This window comes from Nematostella vectensis, chromosome 6 (genome assembly GCF_932526225.1).
Source record: "Nematostella vectensis chromosome 6, jaNemVect1.1, whole genome shotgun sequence".
In the NCBI taxonomy this organism is placed as follows: domain Eukaryota; kingdom Metazoa; phylum Cnidaria; class Anthozoa; order Actiniaria; family Edwardsiidae; genus Nematostella; species Nematostella vectensis.
The window spans coordinates 12,527,434-12,552,436 of NC_064039.1; the positions used below are offsets into that span (position 1 = coordinate 12,527,434).

A 25,003-nucleotide genomic window follows, 5' to 3' on the forward strand; every position below is an offset into this window, starting at 1 on the left:
CTATCAACCCCCGGGGAGGGGGGGGGGGGGGGGTTCTTCGGGTAAAAGTGGTAGGGATATGCTCGTCGGGAAATTCGAAAAATACCCCTAAAAATACCTGCACTCTAAAAATTGCTACCCTAAGAATACCCCAGAAGCCCAAAAAAATACCAATTCTAAGAGAAAACCCTGCAATCAGCGATAGCTTTGCGGGTAAAATGTTGTTATGAAACTCCTGTAGATTTGAACTTCGACTTTGAAGGACACTCCTTCCTTTACATGGCCAAACCGGGTTTTTTGGTAAAAAAATGACTTTCAACATGGTCTACAATCAGCACAGAGAAAAGAGGCCTTTGCTAGCTAGGGTAGAGGTACAAAGCTAGTGTGTGATGTTTACACGAGCCTTATAAATAAACGTGTTCTCGTGACAGCCCTCTGTGTTGTCAAGGCAAGCGGCAAATCAAAAGTGACGTTATTAACCGACAAGCCGCTCAGCCAATAGAAGCCAGCGAACGAGGCTAGAGTTGTTTATTCTTTATTTACTTTGTGTGCTTGACTCAGCGAAGAACTGTTACTAATCATCTGATCATTGTTACTTATCATAATTTCTATATAACTAAGAAGTGTTAATAATATACCAAAATAAAAATAAACTGTTATGGGTAAATGGTATTCCTAATCGATTTTAAACAATTTCACAATATTACAAGAAGCCAGACGTAACGCTTTAGGTGATCAAACCTTGTAGTTTAATGCGGATTTTATTCTTCTTTTCGGATAAATAATGCATTCCTCATGCGTAAGTGTGTCGGCAGTTGGATCTGTATTGTAAGAATATCCGTATTATCCACGCTAATGCGTCCACGAAAACGTAAAACGAAGCTTAGATGTCATGGGGCAAAGAGGAGTAGTTTTTTCTCTGTGTGTGTAGAATCAGAATAAAAAAATATATATACTCAAACGACAAATTAACCACTGCCATACGATGCTGCCACCACGTAGAAAAATCATTCGTGAAAGATCTTGTAATTTAATGCTTTCTGCCGACAATAAAGCGATAAAACGGTAGCAACAACGAATACAATGAGAAGTATAAGCCCAAGTAAGGCTTTTGCTTTCAGTGTGATCTTATTAAGGGCACAGACCTCATTCTCTAATCTCTGAATCTCTACCGCAAACTTTTGATGCAAATATTCAATGGAGGGCGGCTTCAAGCTATCCCCAACTGCTATTGCGTCACCTAGGAAGCCAGCTCCTATACACTTCACTTCAATTTCCGTCCAAAAATTGGATTTCATTAGGACAATTCTATCAGATAAATCCACAGGCGTGATTCCAACTTCTTTAGCGAGCACTCCCAAGTAGGCATCTTCCGCAGGAAAGGGGTGGTATCTCTTGCTCACGCTCAAAACACTAGTCAATGCTTCTCGCGAGAGAACATAGAATCCTCCATAGCAGTATGCAGGGTAGAATTGCTCTTGATAGTTCTTATAAGACACCGAATACCTATGAAACCGGAAGCGGTTGACTTTAGCGTTTTGGCGAACTTTCCCAGCATAAAGCCTAGAGGTTTGGTGGCGTAGAAGCCATTCGTAGAGTCGAGTTGTATGAATGTACATATCGTCATCTGTTTTGACGGTGAATTGACTTTCGATCTGTGAAGCCCACCGCAATGACATAAGGGATTTTAACGGTAGATTTGAGTAAGAATCAGTAAATTTCCCAATTATAAGATCCCCATAAGAGCCTATCTCCTCTTTCAGTTTCGATAAAATTTCCGGCTCTTTGGTTGCACCAAGCATAAAGACAACGTGAAACTTTGCATCATTTTTGCCACGCTTTCCCCATGACCGGCGGATCGTGGACCTTGCCTCGAAATTTCCCGGTGCTGATGTAACAAGAATTAGCAGGAATATCCCTCCTTCATTCTGTAAGTTCGGTGTGACTACAGGCAGCAAATTCTGGACACCCTTAATTCGGTCCACGGGATTGAATACTACTGCCGAGAAGATCCACCACATTGTGAGAAACACCGACAGAATAATAGCAGCTAGAGATCGCAACGAGCTTTTAAGGCAACATCGCATATTTGTGCTCATATCAATCTTCTCAACACGAGAGATATCGCACATCTTTTCCACATTTGTGCTCTATTTTCGGGATGTTTCTCTCGCAAATAGTATGCCCGACGCATACGTGTTCCATGATAATCTATTATTGAAGGCGTTATATCCATAGTTAAACATTAACTATAAACTGATATGTACTGAAGAGGAATCCTTTTACTTGGCAATCAGAGGTGGCTCGGAGTGCAAATCCCGAGGTGGGGTCTTCAGGTAAAAGTGAAAGGGATACTAGTCGGGATATTAAAAAAATACTCCTAAAAATGTCTAAAACCAAAAATTGCTACCCTAAAAAAATCATGCCTTCAAATTATCCCTAAAAAAATACCAAAACGCAGATTTAAGTATCCCACTGTATAACAAAGTATTGGATGACAAATTCTCAAAGTGTTCTTGTTTAGAAGTCGGAAGTGTTTAATAATCTAGAAAACGTTGGCTCATAGCGAACCCCTAAAAGATACCATTTCTAGTAGAAAAGCCTATTTTATCTAAGATACCCAATACCTGAGGCCCGATTTTGATCCCTAAAAAATACGACCCCTATCAGGTCGGCATTAAAAGAATCCCTCCAGGGGTGCAAATCTTTGAACAGGGTCACCATAAGAGCGCCAGCAAAGTACGCTCTTCAAGTATTTGAATTGCATGTTTAAATCAAGGGAACACGGCAGAATGTATTCCCATTTAATTTAACGCGCGATTGATATTATTACGAAAATAAACGAGTCATGTGTGTTTGTTCTGCAAGGAAAGTTATCAGTTGAGCTGTTGGGGGGTGTGGGGCTCGGACTATGAAGTATGATGTTTGCCAACAGGGTCTTTGTTCGTATGATGTCCGAATCATTTTTGAGGACAGAGAACAACAGTAGCCACGTCACACTCGTGCATCTTTCGACACTACGCATATCTAGCCTGCGTGCATCAGGTTTCAAAATTCTCCGGATGCACGCAGGCTACGCGTGACCGATACGGTCAGCACTCGTTCACACGGCTCAGAAGGACGGTCATTAGGATAAAGTAATTAGCATGTTTACATTAGAGTCAAGTCTCTCACGGTCGTATTCTCGTCGTACGGACGTGAAGTGAGAAGAGATAGGCTGCATTCTCATGTTTTTCTTGTTTATTTGGCATTTATAACTGATATCTACGGCTGTGTTCCACCATAGCAGCAAAAACTTGCAGAAAACAATCCAAAAGCATACTAAAAACAACTGAATTTTTCACATATTTTTATGTCCTTTTGAGTGTTGTGAAATTCGCGGACCTTGTGAACTAAAACTTCTTCACACGGCTCAAAGGGTCGGCCCCTCGCGTACAAATAAATATTTGTAGAAAAAAAAGGAATAAACGATAATTCCACTGGTGTCCATGTGAGTGTTGTGATCTATACTGACCTTTTTCAGCTGACGATCTTTCACACGCTCCAAAAGTTTACCGGAAGTTTTTTTTACCGGAAGTGAGATAGACTAAACTGACTGCATACACTTATATGGAATATAAGATTTTTCGCGGGCTTTTTCGAACGAGACGGAACCTGGAAAACGGTGATCGATGGATGTCTGTATCTTCAATTGAAAAGGGCAAGGCAAAAATCGAGGCATACGAGACTACTAAAACTAGTAGATTTTGCAGTGTTCGCAATGATCTTTCAGTAGAAAAATATCAAACTTGTTTTATTTTACCTGGAGAATTTATCTAAATGTAGCCATTTTAAAGCGATCTCCCGGTTTTTTAAGCTTATGGGTACCTTTTTATATGAATAACAGGTACTGGGGGGGGGAGGGGGGTGGGGGCGTGCTATTTGCATAAAGCATTTTATTTTTCCTATGGGAGGACAGGGTTCATTATCACCCTGGAGTTTTATCATCTGAGACTAAAAAAGCTATTAGTCTAGAAATAGATATTTTACCATCCCTTGTACTATTTCAGAAGTACAGGGGAGAGCGGTAAAAACTCAAGAAGGAAATACATTTTTTGCAGGGGTTCAATCTAACTCCTTCAGGAAATTCAGTCAACTTCCCTTGCTAAATTTGCCTGGTGGGTGGGGGGGTGAGGGGAGGACTCACAAATAAACATTTCTTGCGCGCTCAGCCAAAAAAATTTACCCATAAAAGATAGTAAAATGGGTGTGGCTTTTCCTCAACATTAAAGGATAGCACATTTAATAGAGCACATAAGAACATAATTATCAATTGCTTTCTTTTTCAAATTTTTTTGAAATACTATTTTTGCTATAAATAAAAAACTCTCAAAGCCTCCCCTAAAGGATAGCAAGCCTTTAAAATGCCTGCGATAAACCGCAAATGACAATTTAACCCCTCACAGATAGGTCAAGCACCCCAACATTTTTATACTGGAAAATTTGTCATCCCCTTTACAAAAAAAAAATCCATAAAAAACTGGATAGAGGTGACACTACCAATCCCCACATCCATATTTTTTTGAATGACCATTTTTTTTTCAATTGTGTTATTTGTTTTTCCTGAGTTGGCCTTTGACCCAATCCCCCCCCCCCCCCTACATAATTATCTCCTTTTTTACTTTACAAGATCCCTTAGGTACATTAGCTTGATCCTTGTTGATCAAACTGTAGATCCCTTCAAGAAGCTAGAGCTCAGACAATGCATGCCTTCAACCATATTTACCACCATCTTATAACATTGTGCATCTATGAAGGGCGGAGGGTGGCTTGCCGCCTTACTGACTCATACGAGTGCACAAAGTCAGGTCATAGGCTGTGTGCTACTAGTAAAATGTAACCTAGTACTAACTGCCTCATTGACGAGTTGTCAGCATCTAAACTGGCTCCCCCACTATAGTTGCTACCACTGTGGTGAGAGGGTGCTTGCATACCACCCATCAACATTAAAAACAAAATAACAGATTGCATTACAACTTTAAATTTTGGCGGAATTTTGAACGCCATAGAATAAAACTGTCTTCTGTTGTGAATAAACAACTAAGTGTTTTTCACGAAAAAAATATGTAACTTGTTTTTGTGAGATGTGTGTTACCGTCCCAATTCTACTGCCCTTGCAGTGGGGGAGGGGAGGGACGAGAGCACACACGTGGACACATATAAGTGTTCCGCTTAGATGCATACAAGAAAAAGCTAGACTACTTCAGGGCCACATGCAAACTTATTTGTATTTCCATTGTATTTATTGCGTCGTTCGATAGAAATCAATGTGTGAAGTCCCATTGGCCCTGTATTCTGTAGTCGCTCCGATGACAATGTCGGCCACGAATCGTATAATCTGTATAATTTGATGAGTTTATTCGATCTGAAATGCGAGGTCTCTCACCACCTCCCTTTTCAATTCACTAAATTATTAAATGGCACTTGTAACGCGAGAGAATACCCATATTTTGGCGGCCAGGGGGAGGGGGGAGGGGAGCGGGCGCCGCGCACCCCCACCCCCTTGTGTACGGGCATGGTGAAGCCTGTTCTCGTTTGCTTCTTATCATTAATTTATCATGAGCTAAAAAGCGCGGCAAGCTCCAAACCTCCCTTTAAAAAATGCTTCAAACCGTTTTTTTATAGAGAAAAAATGCTTCAAAGCGTTTTTTTATAGAGATGGAAATCTAATTTTATACAAACAGTACTCTGTAAATATTATCATGGGCAGATATTCGTAATTAAAGCAGAGATTAGCATTGAAACTCATGACAGAATGTAACATAGGGAGGACATGTGAATGTGGTAGAACTAGCGTTTGTTAGATCAGCTGTTCAGATGGATAGAGCCAACAAATATTGCAAGTGTGCTATGCCAAGATTTGGAAGTAAAGTTTAAAATATCGAAGTTTTAAATATCAAATAGCAAATGGTATCCAATGTAAAGAAACAGAAAGGCATTCTAAATATTATATATAAAGAGCCGTTTTTATTGAAAATGTGCGCGATACAAGTAATATACTTCTCAAACAAACAATCATTTTTCAGCAGATCGGTAAGTAAATATCAGTTGGTCCGGAAACATTGATAACAAGAACTGACTTCAAGTGTGAACTTCTTATTCTTCAAAGAAGTTCGTGGAACTAGTAGACTTCAGTCGGGACACGGACAAGAGAAGAGAGAGTTATTCTGTGTGTTATCTTATTTTTCGTCGAACAAATAGTTTCGAGGAAAAAAGCATCGCTCAGTGATCTAAAAAGAAATTAACTCTTTCGTTTTGTAATGGCGTCGTACAGTCAAGTCTCAATGGCACTTCAAACTTCAGCATATGGCATTCTCATACTTCTCTCTCTAGCCGGCAACTCACTCATCATTGCAGCAGTGGCAAGGAATACAAATAAGCGTATGCGAACAGTCAGTAATATTCTTATCGTTAATCTGTGTGTGGCTGATCTCATTGTTACTTTGTGCAACATGCCTGGAAAAATCGCTCAAATACACATAGGACAAATTTGGCTAGTGAAAGGGATGTTTGGTTATGTGCTATGCAAGGTCATGGGCTTTGTTCCCTATATAGGAGCAACGGTCTCAGCACATAGTTTTGCTTTGCTTTCAATTGACCGCTTTGCTGCGGTTTTCTTTCCTATTAAGAGGCCTATAACTGGCAAAGTCGTCACAGTGCTTATAACCCTTACATGGATATTTGTATTCGGATTTTACTTCGTTTATCTCCATTCTAGCGAGGTTGAGCAATATCAAAACATTACAAAATGTTCGTTAAACATTACTAAAGTGTTCCATACAGAGGAAAACTTTAATCGTTTCGTGTGCGCGGAGTTCTTCGTCGTCACAGTCATCCCCCTGTTTATCTCCGCGGTTCTCTATACCGCAACAATGGTCAAACTTTTCAAGAGAAGAATCCCGGGAATGGTGACTCCAGCTAATGCGAGCTACACTTTGCGAGTGAACAGACGAATCATGAAGATGCTGGTCACGGTTTACGCGGTGTTTTTTCTTTGCTGGTGTCCCTCATGGATTTGGGTGATCACGTGTCTGTTCGTCCCCAGCCCTCACGGGAAACGAGCAATTTGCACCTCAACACAATATCACATCTTCCGCTTTATTGCTGCGTACTCCAACAGCGCCATCACGCCCTATTTGTACCTGATATTCAGTGAAAACTATCGCCGTGGGTGCGTGGACGTTATTGGCGCCATAACATGCTGCAAGCGGGCAAAGAGAGTGATGCAGAGAGGAAACCAAGTTGGCGTGGCGGTGGCTATGGAGGGAGGGACTGGGACTCTCCCTGAAACTAGGAGAAGCATAGCTTTAGAAAGGACTGTTATCTAAAACCCCTTTTTTTCAATTTGTACTTGCTTGATTTCTCGCACGAGTATCATAAATAAGAAGTTGTTTGTGTAAAAAGGGACTTGAAATACATAGGGGAGAGGGTCTTCCACCTCTAGCGCCCTTTATTTTGCGTTCAAGGAATTTGGAAAAAGAACAAATCGATGTCTTATGATCATCATTATGAAACACTTTTTAACAATGTCTCCGATGTGGATTTTTCGCGTCGCTTCACTTGGTGCCCTCTCGATGCCCTAGGAGGCGTCTGAATATTGGAAGCGACTCTGTTCTTTTTCTTTGGTGTCTAGAGACCATAGAATCTTACCATATTTGCCATTGACATGGCTATCTCTCTCCATAAATACTCATTAAACGAAGCAGAGAAGTACAAGAAAAAAAAGCAAGATAAAAATGTATGATAGCACCAATGCAAACGGTGTCCTTCCTCTGTAGTCACTATAACGGGTTGTAATGAAGTCATTTCTCAGTGACTCTATGAGTTCTTCAGTAACCTGAGTATCAGGCCCTCCTATGTTTCTATTTCAGTAGTCGGGCATATTTTTAGGAGATTGCAGAGAGGTCGTCTATTGCTAAAGCTGTGCAAACGTCAACACGGGTAATTAGAATACAAGACTAGAATTAGAATACAGACTAAACGCTTTTAGGGTGCTTTAGACTGTTTTGTTGAAAGTAGAGGGTGGCCTACTTGTGGCGGCTGGCTCGCGAATAATATCCTCTCGTAGCTATTATTCGCGTGTCAGCGGCTTGCGTAGACCAGGGCAGGGCAGGGGGCACTTAATTCGCACAATTCTCTCTTATGACAAAGGCGTTAATTTCTCTGCTAGCAGATGCCTCTTTTCTCTGTATTTCGCTTGGTTAGAGAAAAGAGGTCTCTGCTAGCAGTGAAGGCGTTAATTAACACGAGCTGATTAAATGGCTGCCGCACAAACTTGGCGGTCTCGTCGCCATCGACATCCGGGACAGTTGCTGATTGCAACCACAGTGATGTAAAAAAATGACAATCAATCACTATCTTGTCAACTTAACATTTGAAACTACAATGGTGTATTTGCGAGAAAACCTCAAAATAATGGTCCTCAAATGAAGTACTGCGGTACTTTATTGACGATGGTTGTTTGAAAATATATTTGTTCCCCGCATAACTGATTAGCTGATATTGAAAGGTGCATATTTAAGAGTGTGAAATGGTTTTGTAGGGAAGCCAGATTAATGGCGGGCGCGAAAGGTAAATGCCTTAGGACAATAGGCGTCTTTCATCGCTAAACGAAGCCACGACAACAATACGTTAACAAATTTATTACAAAAACTTTAAATATCATTACATCCTGATTAAACATTTCAAACTTGGAGTGACTATTTTAACACACACACTAGTTTCTCCTCAGGCAGCTAGAGGTATTAATTTACCTATACCTTTGTTCCTGTGGTATAAAGCAAAGCCCCGTCCATCGCTACCTAGACTACAAGAGACTGTTTCGGAGAGCGGGTACATTGGGCGTTGTGACCGAGGCATCCCTTGGCTGGAAGGGATTCTTCAAACCCTGTAAATTCATCCTCGTATGCGCTTCTGCATTCCGACAACTGAGCAATCGTCAATAAGATGACTAATAGGATTGCGATGAGGAATTTCATCCTGGAACTTTCGAAAAATAAAAATACAAAATATAAAGATTTATTTTAAAATATATATAATTAATACTACTAATACAGTTCATTTGGTGCTTGCGCTAAGATCTTATAATTAGGAACAGGTAGCGTCCGCTCATGGTGATTGTGTGTGCCGTTTAGCAAGAGCTAGTCTTCTGAACTAAAACATTATCATAAAATTTTTATTTTCGATCTACTTCCTGCGAGTGATTTGCAAGGATTGCTAGAAGATTACAATACAATCAATCCGCGGCTATAAATTTTCTAGTGCAACTTGAAAGCATTTTGTTTAACACAAGCGAACTCTAAAATCTTAATGATGTAATCTTACGCTCTAAGTCCATAAAAAGATCAAAATGAAGTTGTCGTTGTCACTTTTTGGAGATAATCTAGAGAACAAATCAAAAGCCTTCCCTTTAGAATTAATGATGTAAGTTCGTGAAGAATAAGTGATTCATCACTAACCTTGCAGGAGAGCCTGTAGCAAGGAACCTGGAGAGTCTTGATATGATCGGGCAAGTGAGTAAATGATGGATCTCACCCTTCTTATAGCCCTCACATTCCGCCGCCCTAAATAGTCCCACCTATGTTCATACATTAGCCTTATACAAGAAAGACTAATGAGCATTTCGAAATAATAGGGAGCTTTTAAGCTCTTAAAAGAGCATTATCATAAGTCACGCGGCGATGCTTGCCAAATGCAGCCGCTACTCTGTACATTCAGCGAAAACGAGTCCGCCAAAAAGGATTTTACGATTACGTGAACAAGATAATGGACGCCCCTCAAATGAAAAGCCTGATGTCAATTGCTTGAAGTACCCTACCCTGTTTACCTGGACTCAAATAAAATTCAGTCATGCACGTTTTGATTAATAGAAGTGGTTTCCTTTCACCGGCTGCAAAAATCTCCCAGGATTTCTCCTGAGAATTCTTTTTGTCTCGAAGAAAGAGGGAGCTTATTGGAATGGTCTTGTCTCTGCATTGACAGTAACATGCGGTATCATTTTAACATTAAAAAGCGAGAATCACTTATTGTACTCTTTGCGATGTACTACGATATTATTTATACTTGTTAAGCGACGGAGGAGAAGATTTTTTTGCAGTAGGGTACAGAGCGGGAGTATGTTGTGGTTTCAAATGTGGCATGGTTTGATTTTTTTTCAAACTGGTTTTAACAATTTCAAACCAAGAAGCATTTTGAATTTTTTTCAAACTGGTTTTAACAATTTCAAACCAAGAAGCATTTCAAACCACAACAAATGTGGCATGGTTTGAATTTTTTTCAAACTGGTTTTAACAATTTCAAACCAAGAAGCATTTCAAACCACAACAAGTATTATTGCTTCTTTTCTACCAGACCATTCATTTTATGCCAGAAATGAGGTCAACGTGGAATAAGATGGCAGGAAGAATGTGACTTGATTATGACATTAAATGCATTTTAAAAGCTGCAACAATCTCCCGAGATTTCTCCTGAGAATTCTTTTTGTCTCGAAGAGAGGCCGAGGCTTATTGGAGAGGGCTTGTCTCTGCATTGACAATGACATGCGGTATCCTTTTGACATCAAAAAGCAAGAATCACTTAGGGAGTGTTTATTATTTATGGCCGAGGGGGGGTCCGTTCCTACATGGGGGGGGGGGGGGGCTAAAAAGGTTTTGAGTACGTCGATGGGGGGTCATAAAAATTTCAATGTGTTTGAAGGGGGGGGGGGGGTCGAAAAAGTTTCATCCTTTAAAAGTAGGAACTTTTTTTATTTATCATTATCAAAATGAGTAATTAAGAAAAGCTGTTTCCTAGCGTTGCCAATAACATATAGGATCAATATAAAACAACAACTGAAATATATGCATTTGTAAAATGCTCTAGGAATCTAGTACGGCAGGTTATAAATGATGTAAAAAAAGTCTGACTCGGAAATCTTTGCTTTGGACACCCCCGCGAGTACCAGATCTGGGAGATCTATCAGACCAAGGGCACAGGACGATTTTATCTTTTATTAGGACAGTCCCATGCAGTAAAATATAAAATTGTCCTGCGTGATATGGACTAGTGATATGGCATGCAAAGATTATAGGTATAGATACATATTCTTTACTGTTTCGAAACGCCACAAGGTCACATTTGACAATAAGCAATATTTTCTTGGTTGTTTTTATTGCATGATTTGTTTATATGTATCTATATTTCGTATTACAGTGGAACATGGATTTTACGATACTGGATTATACGATAAACTCGATTTTACGATGACGTTCCTTTCTCCCTGCGGAAATACAATGAATTTTACGAGAAATTACCTCGATCTAACGATATTGGATGCAACAATATTCTCGATTCTACGATACAAATCTATTTTCCCAAGCGTAATTTTGACCTCGATACAACGATATAACTGATTCTGTCAATCGACAAATAGAGAAAAACTTAAGACACCACACACGTACAGTACAGTTAATCGATTTTCTTGACTTGACTGATCTTGTTAGATGCAGATTACAGTTTACAGAGAGGGGGTGGGTACTCTGCTGTGATTGGATAATTTCTTTATTTACAAAATGCCTCCAATTTTAGTTATGACCTTAACTGGTACAGTCTTACACAGAGCGGTTACAATATTATTATTTTGTAAAAGTTGATCATTAATAACCCGACCTCGCTACAACGATATTATTATGGATTTTCCTTTACATCGTAGAATACAGGTTCCACTTTATTAATGTAGTTTTGTGGATTGTTAAAGGAGGGGGGGGGTGGTCAAACAAGTTTTTGGGTTTCTCCTGAGGGGGTCAACAAAGTTTTGATGTTGACAAAGGGGGGTGTACAGAAAACTCAAGTGGAGTGCCGCTGAATACCAACCCCCCCCCCCCCCCCCCCTCGGCCATAAATAATGAACCCTCCTTTTGCACTCTTGGCAATGTGCTCCGATATTTTTTATGCTTGTTATAGTGGTTTAAGATCACACGCGGCCTTCGCCGTTTAAAAAAAAAACTCAACGGCACTATTTGACTTTTGCTGTAGTGCGCTGTCAATCAATATGCAAAAGTCAAATAGTCCTGTAGATTTGTTTTGACGGCGCGTGATCTGAAACCGCTATAAGCGAAAGAGAAGATTTTTTTGCTGTAGGGTATAGAGAGGAAGTAATATTTGCTTCTTTTCTACCAGACCATTTATTTTATGCCAGAACTTGAGGTCAACGTGGAATAAGACAGGAAGAATGTGATCTGATTATGAAAAAATGCATTTTTAATCCTTTTGAAAATAAAATACCTCTGTAAGATAAACGCATTCACTGGAAAGGCTGTACTCAACCAGGAGAACACGAGTAGGAGAGTGAATCTTGTGTATTATACAGTGAGATAGTGAATGATCGCTAAGGGCTATTTTTAGATCGACTTTCTTACGTCACATAATGTGAGCCAATCAAAACGCCGCTTATATAAACAAAATTTTGCTTTGGGGAAGGAGTTCTTACTGCTTCTGAATCGGAGTCTTCAAACTCTGAAAATGGAAGTGATAGTTTTAGTGTCTTTCGCTATATATTCATTGGAGTCAGTTAACACAACCGCATGCTTTGGTTTGCGAATATAGACTGATCTTAAATCACAGTATTTTACAACTTATGGCATACGCCATGACCTTATATGGTATTACAAAGAATCATTATCAATAACGTCATCTCTGTTATATGATACTTAAGTAAAGTGTGCTAATACACTACAATAGTGGAAGTAACCCCTCCCGTTAGAAACTCTAAGGAGAGGAATATCAAAGTATATGTTGGTATAGTCTTCGGCCAAACTGGTTGGCGATGCGGTCCATGATCTGGCGCTTAGGGAGGCCGGCGGGGCAGGATGTATTGGGAGTTGAGGTTTAATTGTTAAGGTTTGTTTGTTTGTTTGTTTGTTGTTTGTGTTTTTATTCTTGGGGGGGGGGCTTTTGCATAAGACCAAGAATCTAACCATGTTTAAACCACAACAGAGATGACAACTGAATCGGCTGCAAAGGACACGTTCCTTCAGCCGATATTTGACCCAGCCTATCAATTATCTGGTTCTGCCCAGCCAAGCCAGTCCCCTATTTCTCTAACCGTCAGTCATCCCCCCCGATTTCTCACCTATTTTCAGCTAAGTATCGAAAAGAAATCGAACTCCAAAATCGTTCTACTGAAGACTCACCCCAAGGCGTGTGCAACTTCAGACCATCCTTCGCTGCTTGGTGATCCCTGCGGCTTATATTGACCACTTTATTTGGATTTTTAATGGGGAAGCCTTAAAAGTCAATTCCCCCCCCCCCTCCCATCCCCCCTAAACCTAACTCCAGCCTACGGGCCTTCCCCCCAGTCGTGGGAAAACAGGAAAAGGTAATGGATATCGCAGGCTCACGAGCGTAGCTCCCTGTGGTTTTCAATGATGAGGTAGCCTGGTAGACCATAGTCCCGGAGATTTTGTGAAATGTGTGTCATACCGGAATAATGTTGAAGTTAGGTAAAACAATATAGAATTATGGCGAAATATAGAACTGGAGAAACTATGATGCTTTAAGATGGGTGAGACAAATGTCATGTCTAGCCATGAGAATGCCTTTTCGTCACTTCTACGGTCGCCACGAGGTAATATATTGGTTAACATCATGTTTGGAGTTTGAACAATGTCAAGCAAATGTGATTCCGAAGACTCGAAAAACGTCAAAGCTTTCTAATAAGTTTTTATGCACGGTTTATTTACCGATGGATTGATAGAATATTGATTGCGCGTTGGACGAGATACTATCATTTGTCAATTTGCTCTGTTGATGTCACATTTATTTGTCTTGCTCGGAAAAATCTTACTTTTTAGTTGATTTGAGTGGCCACCCTTGCAACCTTGGGAGAAAAGTAGTCGCTTGATGTAGGCTGGTCAGTAAGATAGTGGATGAATCTCAAATATCAGGTCATATGGATATACTGTTTGAGAGTTCTATGCAAAAACCCCAATGGCGATTGATTGAGAAATAGCTGCAAAACCACGGTTATCCCTAACACCAGCTGCAAGTAAAATTCGCTAGCAAAGAGGCAATTGCTGGGTGGATTATTGCTAGCAAGCCCTCGTTAAGGGTGTTGGGACATTTCTTGTTACTTGGCGATTTTGTTGTTAGGCGCGCGCGATTATCCAGGAACTACACATGTTTAGGCGGGAAAATCGAATGGCAGGAAAACAATTACCTGCGCGCGACATTCTTAGCTTCGAAAACAAACGCCGAAACTGGTGAGAAAAATGTAATAAAACAGCAAATACTGTAAAACAAAAATAAGCGAGCGTGATTTTTCACCTAGGGCACCTACTTGGTGACCTCAAGTGCTGATTTGAGCAAGAAAAGAGTTATTTCAATGCATATTTCACTGTTAAAAAGCAAGAGAATAGTTAATATTTTGATAACAAATTTTTTTCACAACATTCGCATTTGTAACCAGGCTTTATCGCAATACTCAATTGCGCATGCATAGATAATTCTACTTCCAGTTTGCGTTTCCAACTCTATAATCTTTGAGAAGAGTAGACTGATCGGGATTTTTTTAGGCAAAGAATATTCACCTAGTTGCCGTCTATGAAACTATTTATCATTTTTCCAATATTTTGAAAATTAAAAAAAATATTTAGAAAAGAGTGGAAAAATAAAAATTAAAACTGCATGAAAATTTTATTATTTGGTAGAATCGAAAAAGCATACGTAACTTTTTAGGCACCCCCCTGAATAATGCTATAAAGCTATATTCATCATTGCAGATACTTCAACAGCTAAGATTATAGAATTTTTCTGTTGTGACATAATGTGATGTCGTCATCGCCTGATGACGTCATCAAAATTTAGGCATTGATAAACAATGATGCCATGCCTAAATTAATTTTATTTCACAAATATTTGTCGGATTTATACGTTTCAAATTTTCCTCAGAGAAATGTCCTAGCACCCTTAAGACCCATACTCTAGGATAGTAAGAGCAGGGGAAACCACTATCCTAAAGCCCCTGGCTAAATAAAAAAATTGCTTTATCTTCATTTTCTAAGGCAAAATGCAGTACACACAATTGGGCTTGTGTTTACATAACTAACTAATAACCAATTAATAACAACCATTACATAATTTGAATGTCATGGGATGAACTTTAAAGATAAAATGGTGTTAATTTGAAACATTTAATTTAATTGCAGAGAAGACATTATAATATAATGATAATGCATGTTAACAGATATCAGAAAAGATTTCCCTAGGAAAATCTGCTGTTACTGTATTAACTTTTACTGTCACTTGTGAATGATCCCACAGACTTGTCAAACAAGGACAAAGAGTACTCAACAGTGTTTTGGCCTAAGCTGGAAGGGGCCATACTTTTGATCCTGAAGCAAAACCCTGGCGAGTTTATCCCCATTTCTTATGAGGAGATGTACAGGTAAAAGCTTTTGGTTTTTGTGTACTAGAAATCAACAAGACATATGCTATAATGTGCTTCTCTCCAAATAAATGCTTCTTTTTATCCAATAAATGAAATAGTGCCTTACAGTACTGTGTTGGGATTTTTGGGTCATGAAATCAACTCATTTCCAATCTTCAGCATGTGATTGTCAGGCTTGTAACTTTTGTTTATCAATATTGATTTAAGACTTGTTAATACTGTCCATACAATGGAACAAAAAATGAATACATTCCACACTGTTAAATATGTAAAGTAGACATTTCATTTCGAAACATGTGCCCAGTTTTAAATAAGCACACACTTTTGAATTAGTGTTCCAAAGCTGGATGGACAAACCCAATCTCACACATTGTGCTGATCATCAGGGGCCGGTTCCTAGAAAGTAGGTTAGTGCTAGCCCAGGGATAAATACGGCTATCTTGCCATTTGATTGGATAAAAAGGGTATTTATCCCTGGGTTAGCGTTAACCTGCTTTCTAGGAACCCGGCCCAGGGCTGGAACCAGAAGTTCCAAAAAGAAGCAAGGGGTTCAAGAAAGGGGGGCGGATTTATTATTCTTCCATGTTTTTTGTCTTATATTTCTTGTTATTTTTAACCCAAATACCTGAAAAAAGGGGGGGGGGGCACTCAGACCATCCCTAGATCCACCTCTGATCTTTCTGATATTCTCCTCTCAGTACTGTTTACAAGTGCGTTTGCTGGCAGTATTCTGAAAGAATGCACTCTAGCTTGATAGAACTGGTCTCCTCGTATCTTAGACAGATCACACACGAATTACAGGTACTGTACTGGTTTTGTTGATGTTTTATGTTTTATTGGAATTACAAGAAGAAAGGGATTGAAAGTAAGTCTGTATCTGAGCATCGCTTGAGTACAAGTTCTGCTGTATTAGATAAAGGAGACAGGATGCCTAGAAACATGTTTCCATTCTAGGACCTAAATTCACAGTGTGTAGATTTCCAAATAATCTGTTGCCAGTACCCATGTAATCTTGTGGATTTAACAGTTTCAATTAATGTTGTCTGTAGAGAGTGAATCACAATTATCCATATTTTTGGTCTTGACTATGTAAGTGTGTGATTGAGGACAAATGTCTACAAATTGTATGAAGGTATTGGTGACTAGTCATTACATAATATCTGCTAGGGCTATACTTGGTAAGTGTCAACCCTAGGAGATGATTATTAATAGTATCTGTAGCAATCACAGTTTTCCAATACAATATAGAACTAACATTACATGACAAATCATTGTCTTGACCACTCTATGTTTTACTGTAAAACTTTAAAAAAGGGTTACAAAATTAAGAACCCAAATAGGTTTTTCAGAAGTTTTGTTATAAATGTAGACAATTTCTGTTGTAAATAAAAATAGAAATGTTCATTTGATCTTTCAGAACTCCCCTAGACAAGATTATCTGGAAAAGTTCCACTTTGCCATGGCGCAGTACTTCCAGGCAGTGGCCGGAATAGTTGCTATATTTAATTACATGGTATGGGCTTCTCTCCCATAAAGTTGGAAGGAGGAATCCCTGGTGAATGGGGGAATCCCCTGTGACATTTGGGAGAACTCACTATGGTGTATGGGGAATCCCCTTTTAATGTGAGGAATACCCTATGATGGGTGGGGAAATCCCCTAAGGTGGATAGGGGAATCCCCTAAAGAGGTTGGAGAAATTCCCTAAGGGTCAGGGGAAAGGATGTTGCAGATTTTTACAGGTTTGGGGCAGAGATTCTTTGATCACAAAACTCTTTGCAGGAGTTTCATTAGGCCCCGGCGGCCGACGAAAGCGCCAGCTACTTTTTTTTTAAATTTGATTTAAGTTTTATTTGAGCTAAAAAGATAAAATAACTTCCATCCCCTACTTACCAATCTCCACCGCCTACTCGGAAAGTTTGGTAGAAATTGCTATAATCACATCATTTTCCATTAATTTATCCCCCTTTAGGGTGAGTGGTGAGTGTGTGCTCCACAGCCCCTATTCTATACAGTGTTCATGTATGTGAGTGGCTTAGCAAGCACATATTGACACTGAACAAAATGTTGTGTTTCAGAATCGATTTTATGTGGTCCCAAAGCTGCATAGTGATCTTTCAGTCCAACTAAAGACATTATTTATGGAGTATGTGGCAGATAACCCATTACTATTTAGTAAGTGTAACAAGTTAGCTGATAGGCTTCAATTCTTGCAAGCTCAAATTATTGTTGTTATTGTTTTTTATCAACCTGTGCCCTTTTTTCTAGTGTGCGGAAGGCATATATGAGTGAAGAAAATGGATTTCAAAGGACCATTTAATCACCACCACTAAAACTTTTTGGCACCCATGCAAGAGTTTCCTTGACAGGAAAGGCCTTATATGACACATAAAAGACCTGACTGTTTTACCTTTGATTTGCTGGTAACTCATTTGCTATTTTCAGATCTTATAGCTGAGTTGTCTGTGCAGCCATTTGCTGTGAATCCCCAGACGATGATGTCAATTATAAAGGGGCTGTATTCACTGAATCCTGGTAAGATGTTAGAAGAACTTGTTTCTCATGTAAAAAGAGATCTCAAATGTCCATTTAATCACCACCACTAACAAACTTTTTGTGCCCATGCAACAGTTTTCTACTCACAAAATCAGTCTTGAAATGTTTTTAAGAGCAATCTGAAAATATTGTTCCAAGAAATGTTTTTGAGAGCAATCTGAAAAGATTGTTCCAAGATTTTTCAATGTTAATGTGATTAAGCATCTTCACTTTGAGCAAAAAGGGAAAAGAAACATTTTGTTGCTCTGCTGTGGGTGTACCCAATATTCACACAGAACTGTATCTCCATTTTGCTTAATTGTAGGCTTTGCTGAGAGGAACCCAGCTCTATTTGCCAAGTACATCCCAAACCTCTTGCCACCATCGACACCACAGGACCTCCCCTCACTCATAGAGCAAACACAGCAGATGCAGAAGGACCTTGTAGATAACCCTGATTTTACCAGGTACACTATCACAATCACTCAATAGACCGTTTCACGATGTTGCACGCGCATCCAAAATGCCACAGACTGGCAGGCCCTGGCTGATCTAAAATGGAAGTGGAGTTTACAGACGAAGCTATAGAAATGCTTTCAGAGTGCACTTCTTTCTCTGAGTCTTGGATTCCCCTTCCTCTGCATTAAGCGGAGGGGCCTCGATAGGGTTTTATGGATTCAGGATTGTTGGCATTTGGGATACTGAAATAATATAAGCTGGTCTAGGGTTATTCAAATCACACAGGATCAGGAGAAAAATATTTGGGATCATTATCAAGTAAAAAAAATGTCTGGAATAACAGGATTTAGGGGGGTTATTGTGGACCCCCCAGCTACATTTTGTGAGCAAATCTAGAGAATGACACCAGAAAATCTGTACTGTACCTGGTCCCAAAGTCTCAAATGTCTCTAACTTGCAATTTTTACTACAAGCGGCTTGTTAAACTCAGGCTGGCTATGTTTGAAGGTTTGGAAACAGGGTTTCTATGACCAGACAGACATGCTGTACATATGAAAGGCGCCTGCCTGGTAGAATTCATCATTTCATGCTAAATTTGGTCAAGGTTGCCTATTTTAATAAATTTTATTTTTATTTAGGGAAGGCACAGGGAGGAAACGAAGGGGAGATGAGCCTCAAGGTAAGTGTTAATATTTTTTTGAGTGGTTCATTATTGATTTTTTTTTCTAAAGTTTCTTTTTCCTGTTTTACATAGGTTCTTGGTGAATTGCAAGATAATTTTATTAGATATGAACAAATCTGTTGAAAAGATATGTTCTAAAATCAGGAGAATAGAATAAGTATTCTCTAAATTAGCTCATAAGGAACAGCTGTACTTTTCATATGGCAAGGGGTCCAACATATACTTTGGGTTAGAATTTCTTCTTGTCAGTATTTCTTTAGGATTAAAAACAAAGCCAGGGTTTTCTTGGGTGTAGAAGCTTTTACTTTTTTATTTCTTTTTTTCGGGGGTAGGGAAGGGGGGGAGTGGTTGAGCATTTTACCCTTGATTACCAAAAAACATTTCAGTAAATGAATAGCAGGAGGATAATGCATCAGGATTTTATCTGCACCGAAATCATGATGCTGGGTTTAAATTCAGAGTCACGAGTTATTTTTGGGGAATGTAAGTTTCTATAATTGGTATTATTTTGTGTACTTTGAACTGATTTTTTTTAATGTTTGACCCCCTATTGTGTTTATAGCTGTGCCCCTCCCCTCCCCCCTGAGGCAAGTGTCTCAATTACCATCCAGGCTGTCATAAATTCAGCTTTTAGGGATTTACAGTACTCTCAATTATAGATATTTAAAGAATTTTCCCATCAGACCATGGCTGTAGCTAATATTTGTTGTACTAGGGTGGATGGGTGGGGTGTCAAAGATGTCTCAGGGGATACTCCTCCCCCCTTTATACTAGGCGCTACTCCAGGGAGTATTTGCTGAGCCTTCCACAGTAGACAGTGACACTGTCCTTTTAACTAAAACCGTTGAAATTGTATTTCTTCAAGTGATGACCCAGGCATGTACTTAGGCATTATGTATACACTTCCCCCCCCTCCACCATGGAGCCTCCCCCCCTCCACCATGGAGCCTCCCCCCCTCCACCATGGAGCCTCCCCCCCCTCCACCATGGAGCCCCCCCCCCCCTCCACCATGGAGCCTCCCCCCCTCCACAATGGAGCCTCCCCCTCCACCATGGAGCCTCCCCCCCTCCACCATGGAGCCTCCCCCCTCCACCATGGAGCCTCCCCCCTCCACCATGGAGCCTCCCCCTCCACCATAGAGCCCCCCCCCCCCCCCTCCACCATGGAGCCTCCCCCCCTCCACAATGGAGCCTCCCCCTCCACCATGGAGCCTCCCCCCCTCCACCATGGAGCCTCCCCCCCTCCACCATGGAGCCTCCCCCTCCACCATGGAGCCTCCCCCCCCTCCACCATGGAGCCTCCCCCCCTCCACAATGGAGCCTCAATCAATCAATCAATCAATCAATATATTTTATTTGGTACCCTTATACATGATTATATATCAGGTGTTTTTCCAAATAGTTAAGATAAAAAGGAGATTGTCATTATCCGTGGTGTGCATTTATTCTTTTAGGCATTCAAATCTTTTTCTTGTGCAGTCAAAAATATATTTTGCAGTTTCCCTGTTAATGATCTCGTTTCTTTGATCCATGGTAATAATAAAAAGGAAAGCTCTTTCAGATGTCATTGCATTTAAGTTGATATTAGTTTTGTCTTTGATAACACTATAGTATGCCTTTCTAATCGCGTTGTATGTAGGGCATTTTACAAGAAAGTGTTCTTCGTTTTCTATTCCATTTTTGCAAATCGTGCACCTCCTCTCATTTGGGGGCACATATGGTTTGGCATGTCTACCTGTTTCGATGGCCAAATTATGATTGCTTAGTCTTAATTTTGTGACGGCAATTCTGTGTTGTACATTATTAATTTGGGTAAGATATTTTTCAAGTTCGTAGACCACCTTGAAGGTCCTGAAAGTTCGCAATTTATTCTTTTGGCGTGGGTCTCATACTATCATTGTGAATCTCACTTAGCCACACCTGTCGCTCGATATCTTCAAAGCGCATCTTTATTAAATTTATAGACGTGTTTGGGGCATCAAGCCATATATAGCCCAAGCCTGCTCGATCTAAAATGTTTTTCAGTTTGTGCACCCAAGTTACCTTGCTGTTATTTTCTAAAGAATCTAGGAAAGCCAACACAGCAAGTTTACTGTGGTCAGAATTTATCATTTTTTGCCAATATTTTATTGCTCTACATTTGGCTTTTAAACGCATTGGAAATCTACCGACCTCGGATCTACATGCATTAGAACTGCAGTACCTGTTGACGCCTAGCAGCCAACGTATAAACCTTGTGTGTACAGATTCTATGGGGTCTTTTTCTAGTTTGTCATTGCAGTCTGTTCCCCACACCTCGCTACTATATAATAGAATTGGGGTTACAAGGGTATCAAAGAGCCTAAGTGTTAGAGTTATTTTGTCTCTAAAGTGGTTTCCCATTTCTTTTCGAAGCTTATACAAAGCTTTTAGTCCGACCTTCTTTATTTCTTGCTTTGCTAGGCTGAAGTTCCCAAAGGTGCTAAAATGCACCCCAAGGTATTTATATGACTTGACAATGTCAACTTTACTGTTTCTGTATTTAAAGAGATAGTTGTTCATTGTTTTCCCAGAGTTATTAAATATCATTATCTTAGTTTTTTCTAGATTAACAGTGAGTTTTGCTTCATCACAAAATTCGCTTAGTTTGTCTAAATATTTTTGTAGCCCCGTGGCAGTCTTCGAGACGATTACCAAATCGTCGGCATAAAGTAAACAACTAATAGGTCGTGAATTGAGTTCGACATCGTTGCAATTTCTTACTGTATTTAGTTCCTCGGACAAGCTGCTGAGATAAAAATTAAATAGTGTCGGGGAAATCATACATCCCTGTTTCACTCCGTTGTAACACCTAAAGGCTGGCGTTAACAGATTTCTAATTTTGACTGAGGACTTATCATTTGTGTAAATTGATTTCAAAACTTCAAGAAATCGCCCTGTTACGCCTGAACGCTCTAGCTTATCAAAAAGTTTGTGTCTTGGTACTCTGTCGAAAGCTTTACTGAAATCAACATAACACGTAAATAGGAAGTTTTGTTTCTTTTTTGGCTTTGCTTTAACGTATTTGTCAATCAAAGATTTTAGGATGAAAATACTATCCACTGTTCCATGCTCTTTTCTGAATCCTCCCTGCTCAGGTTTGATTATTTTTCTTTCGACAAGGTAATTGTACAATCTGTTGTTCATTATGGATGTGAAAACTTTTCCTAGTGACGAGAGTAAGGTAATACCTCTAAAATTTTCCGGTTTACTAGGATCTCCTTTTTTCAGGATCGATACTATCAGACCATAACTCCAGCTAGATGGGTATTCCCCACTATTCAAAATTTTATTAAACAAAATTTGTAATGGCTTTTTCAGAGTTTCTTCGCCGCACTTTAATACTTCGTTTAAAATATTATCAGCGCCGGGTGCTTTACCCGTTTTTAGACTTTTTATGGCGTTAGTTATTTCGAGTTCCGTGAATTCGTGATCCAATGGCCCTTGCCTATTGTTTATTCGCGTTTTTTCTACTTCTTCCATTGTATTTTGTGATTCTATTGTCGCGTTTAATTGTTCGAAGTGCTGATGAAAAACAGCAGCTTCTTCGGGTCTAATTTGATGTGATTGTTTATGTGTATTGCTGTTGAAAATCCTATTTATTTGTTTCCAAGTGTTTTTAGAGTTTCTGAAATCGATACTGTTTACTATATTATTATAATGCGTATACTTTTTCCGCCTACAGAGTTTTTTAAAAGACTTCTTTTTTTCCTTCAAGACGGCTCCTAGCTCGCGTTGGTCAGGCTGCTTTGAAAGTAATTTGCCTAGTGAGCGTAAATTTTCTTTTTCATTTTTACATTCCTTGTCGAACCACATTTTGTTAACGCTGCTCTCTTTAATGTCATTGTTTTGGTAGCGCAGTCCTGCGTTTTCGCATGCGGATAAGAGCGTTTCTGTAAAAAGATCTACTGATGTGTCTACGCAATTATTATTTAAAGCCGCATTTAAATTTGTTTGCACTTCTTCGGACTCGAACAATAGCTTTGACTCGCTACTGATCTCGTTATTCCAGCGCAATCTTTTGAGCTCACTTAGTTGTACGTTTTCTGAATTATCCTTTTGTTTAAATGTAAATTTCAGGTTTAGACTGCATGAAAGCGAACAGTGATCAGTCAGGTGTGGCTCAAGCGGATTCACAATGAAATAATCAACAATGTCTAAACTTTCATTATTTACAATTATGTAATCAACAACGCTGCTTCCGTTGTATCGAAAGCAGGTTTTCTTACCTTCAAGGTCACCTACTACTCTGCCGTTCAAAATTCGCATATTGAGTGCAGTGCACGTTTCTATTAAATTTCTTCCTCGGCTGTCAATTATCTTAGAGTCTTGTGAATTTCTATTATTTGGAATATCAATTTGGTAATCTTTTGGTAGACCCATAAATTCGTCATTTTGTTCATCATCCAGAGCAAATTCTTGCAAAATACCCGTTCTTGCATTAAAGTCCCCTTGGATAATGACATCCCCCTTTAGAGAGAGCCTTAATATTTCAAATTCAAGTTCTTCTAGAATGTCTTCTTCATAATTATTACATCGCCCGTTTGCTGGGCTTAGATACACAGTTCCTAAATAAATGTCTTTTTGTAAGTTGAAAATATTTTTACACACTTTAACCCATAGGACATTTTCATTATCTGTTGGTATATATTTAACTCCACTGGAAATATTTTCTCTGATGTACACGGCTATACCCCCCGATTTTTTGTATCTTGTTGAATCTCTATGTTTTACAAAATGTTTATAGTTGTTTATTTTGAGATCGGAATTTTGATTTGCATGCGTTTCCACTATCCCAAAAATTTCGTGTCTTTTAATAGTGCTTAAAGTATCATTAAATTTTAACTTATTTCCCACAACCCTACTGTTAAAACCGTTTAAGTTCCAACAACCAAAACGAATCTTTTTCTGATTACATGTGAATTAAATTATTTAAACATATGCACTTATCTTGGACGGTGCGCAAACCCCTGTCTTTTGAAATATTCCGCCAATGCGTCAAGTGCTCGGAAAGGTGGTGGAAGTGTCGGAAATGCTTCATTATAGCTTGAATTCCATGGGGGTCTTTGTCTTCTTTGTCTGTTTAATTTCCTAGCTTGTTGTCCTTCTCGATTGGATTCCTTGTCTTCGCTTCTCAGACCAACTTGTACCTTGATGTTCGTCACTAACTTTTTGGTACCAACTCGATTGTTCAAGTGGATGTCATCGTAGAAGGAGTCCTCATCGATGTTTCCAAATCGGTCCGCAGTGACTTTTTGATTGTTGATGAAATTACATAATCCCTGATTGTTCCGACAGATTTCTTCGTAATAATAATTTACGTCATCTACTTTTACATTGTCTCCCTTGAGACTGTATAAAACTCCCGACACATAGATGTTTGCTTTCGGCCAACGTGATTTTAATTTCTGAACACATCTTTGCATGTTGTCAGCGATGTCTGTTGCTCTAGACTTCCTTAAATCATTTACCCCGGAGTGAACCACAATACATTCGTAGTCGTTTTTGTCTTCTTTTGTAAGCGAATCGATGTACTCCTCCATTTCCTGCGTTCCACCTTGTACGTATTGCTTATTTACAAATCGGCTTGGACAGAATCTACGGTTGTTTATACCTCTGAGAACGGAATCACCCAGTAGTAGAACTGGTCCATTACTACTGCCACTGGTTTGCGCAGCACTGCTTGGTTGATTGGGGCGATTTTCCCGTTGCTGAGTCCTTGGGTGGCTACGTAGTATCCCGAGGTGTTTCAAGTCGGCTGTTTCTGTGACTAGCATACTGTCTGTTTATATCTATTGCCTCTCTCTGACCGGATTGCCGTGACTGATCAAGTATTTCAATTCGGTGACTTTCGCTGGTTTCTTGACTGC

The 25,003-nt window shown here is 39.5% G+C and overlaps 4 protein-coding genes across 4 annotated transcripts; 2 read left to right on the top strand and 2 right to left on the bottom strand.

The window, feature by feature from the left end:
- Nucleotides 1–504: 504 nt before the first annotated feature.
- On the bottom strand, nt 505–2,212 carry LOC5521041 (beta-1,3-galactosyltransferase 5). Its single transcript, XM_001640804.3, has one exon. The coding sequence runs from the start codon at nt 2,109–2,111 to the stop codon at nt 987–989; it is 1,125 nt and encodes a 374-aa protein (XP_001640854.2). The 5' UTR covers nt 2,112–2,212; the 3' UTR covers nt 505–986.
- Nucleotides 2,213–6,081: 3,869 nt separating this feature from the next.
- On the top strand, nt 6,082–8,711 carry LOC5521042 (kappa-type opioid receptor). Its single transcript, XM_032366197.2, has one exon. The coding sequence runs from the start codon at nt 6,279–6,281 to the stop codon at nt 7,344–7,346; it is 1,068 nt and encodes a 355-aa protein (XP_032222088.2). The 5' UTR covers nt 6,082–6,278; the 3' UTR covers nt 7,347–8,711.
- Nucleotides 8,712–13,429: 4,718 nt separating this feature from the next.
- Nucleotides 13,430–19,799, top strand: LOC5521043 (CDK2-associated and cullin domain-containing protein 1). Its single transcript, XM_032366157.2, has 9 exons — nt 13,430–13,621; nt 15,316–15,439; nt 16,141–16,243; nt 16,860–16,955; nt 17,518–17,614; nt 17,885–17,974; nt 18,300–18,441; nt 19,072–19,112; nt 19,188–19,799. Exons 1-9 carry the CDS (start codon nt 13,555–13,557, stop codon nt 19,196–19,198), a joined length of 771 nt encoding a protein of 256 aa, XP_032222048.1. The 5' UTR covers nt 13,430–13,554; the 3' UTR covers nt 19,199–19,799.
- A 787-nt stretch (nt 19,800–20,586) lies between these two features.
- LOC125567973 lies at nt 20,587–23,516 on the bottom strand. Its single transcript, XM_048729130.1, has 2 exons — nt 22,594–23,516; nt 20,587–22,409 (listed from the first exon to the last, which is right to left on the bottom strand). The coding sequence occupies exons 1-2, from the start codon at nt 23,514–23,516 to the stop codon at nt 22,376–22,378; spliced, it is 957 nt and encodes a 318-aa protein (XP_048585087.1). The 3' UTR covers nt 20,587–22,375.
- Between the last annotated feature and the right edge of the window lie 1,487 nt (nt 23,517–25,003).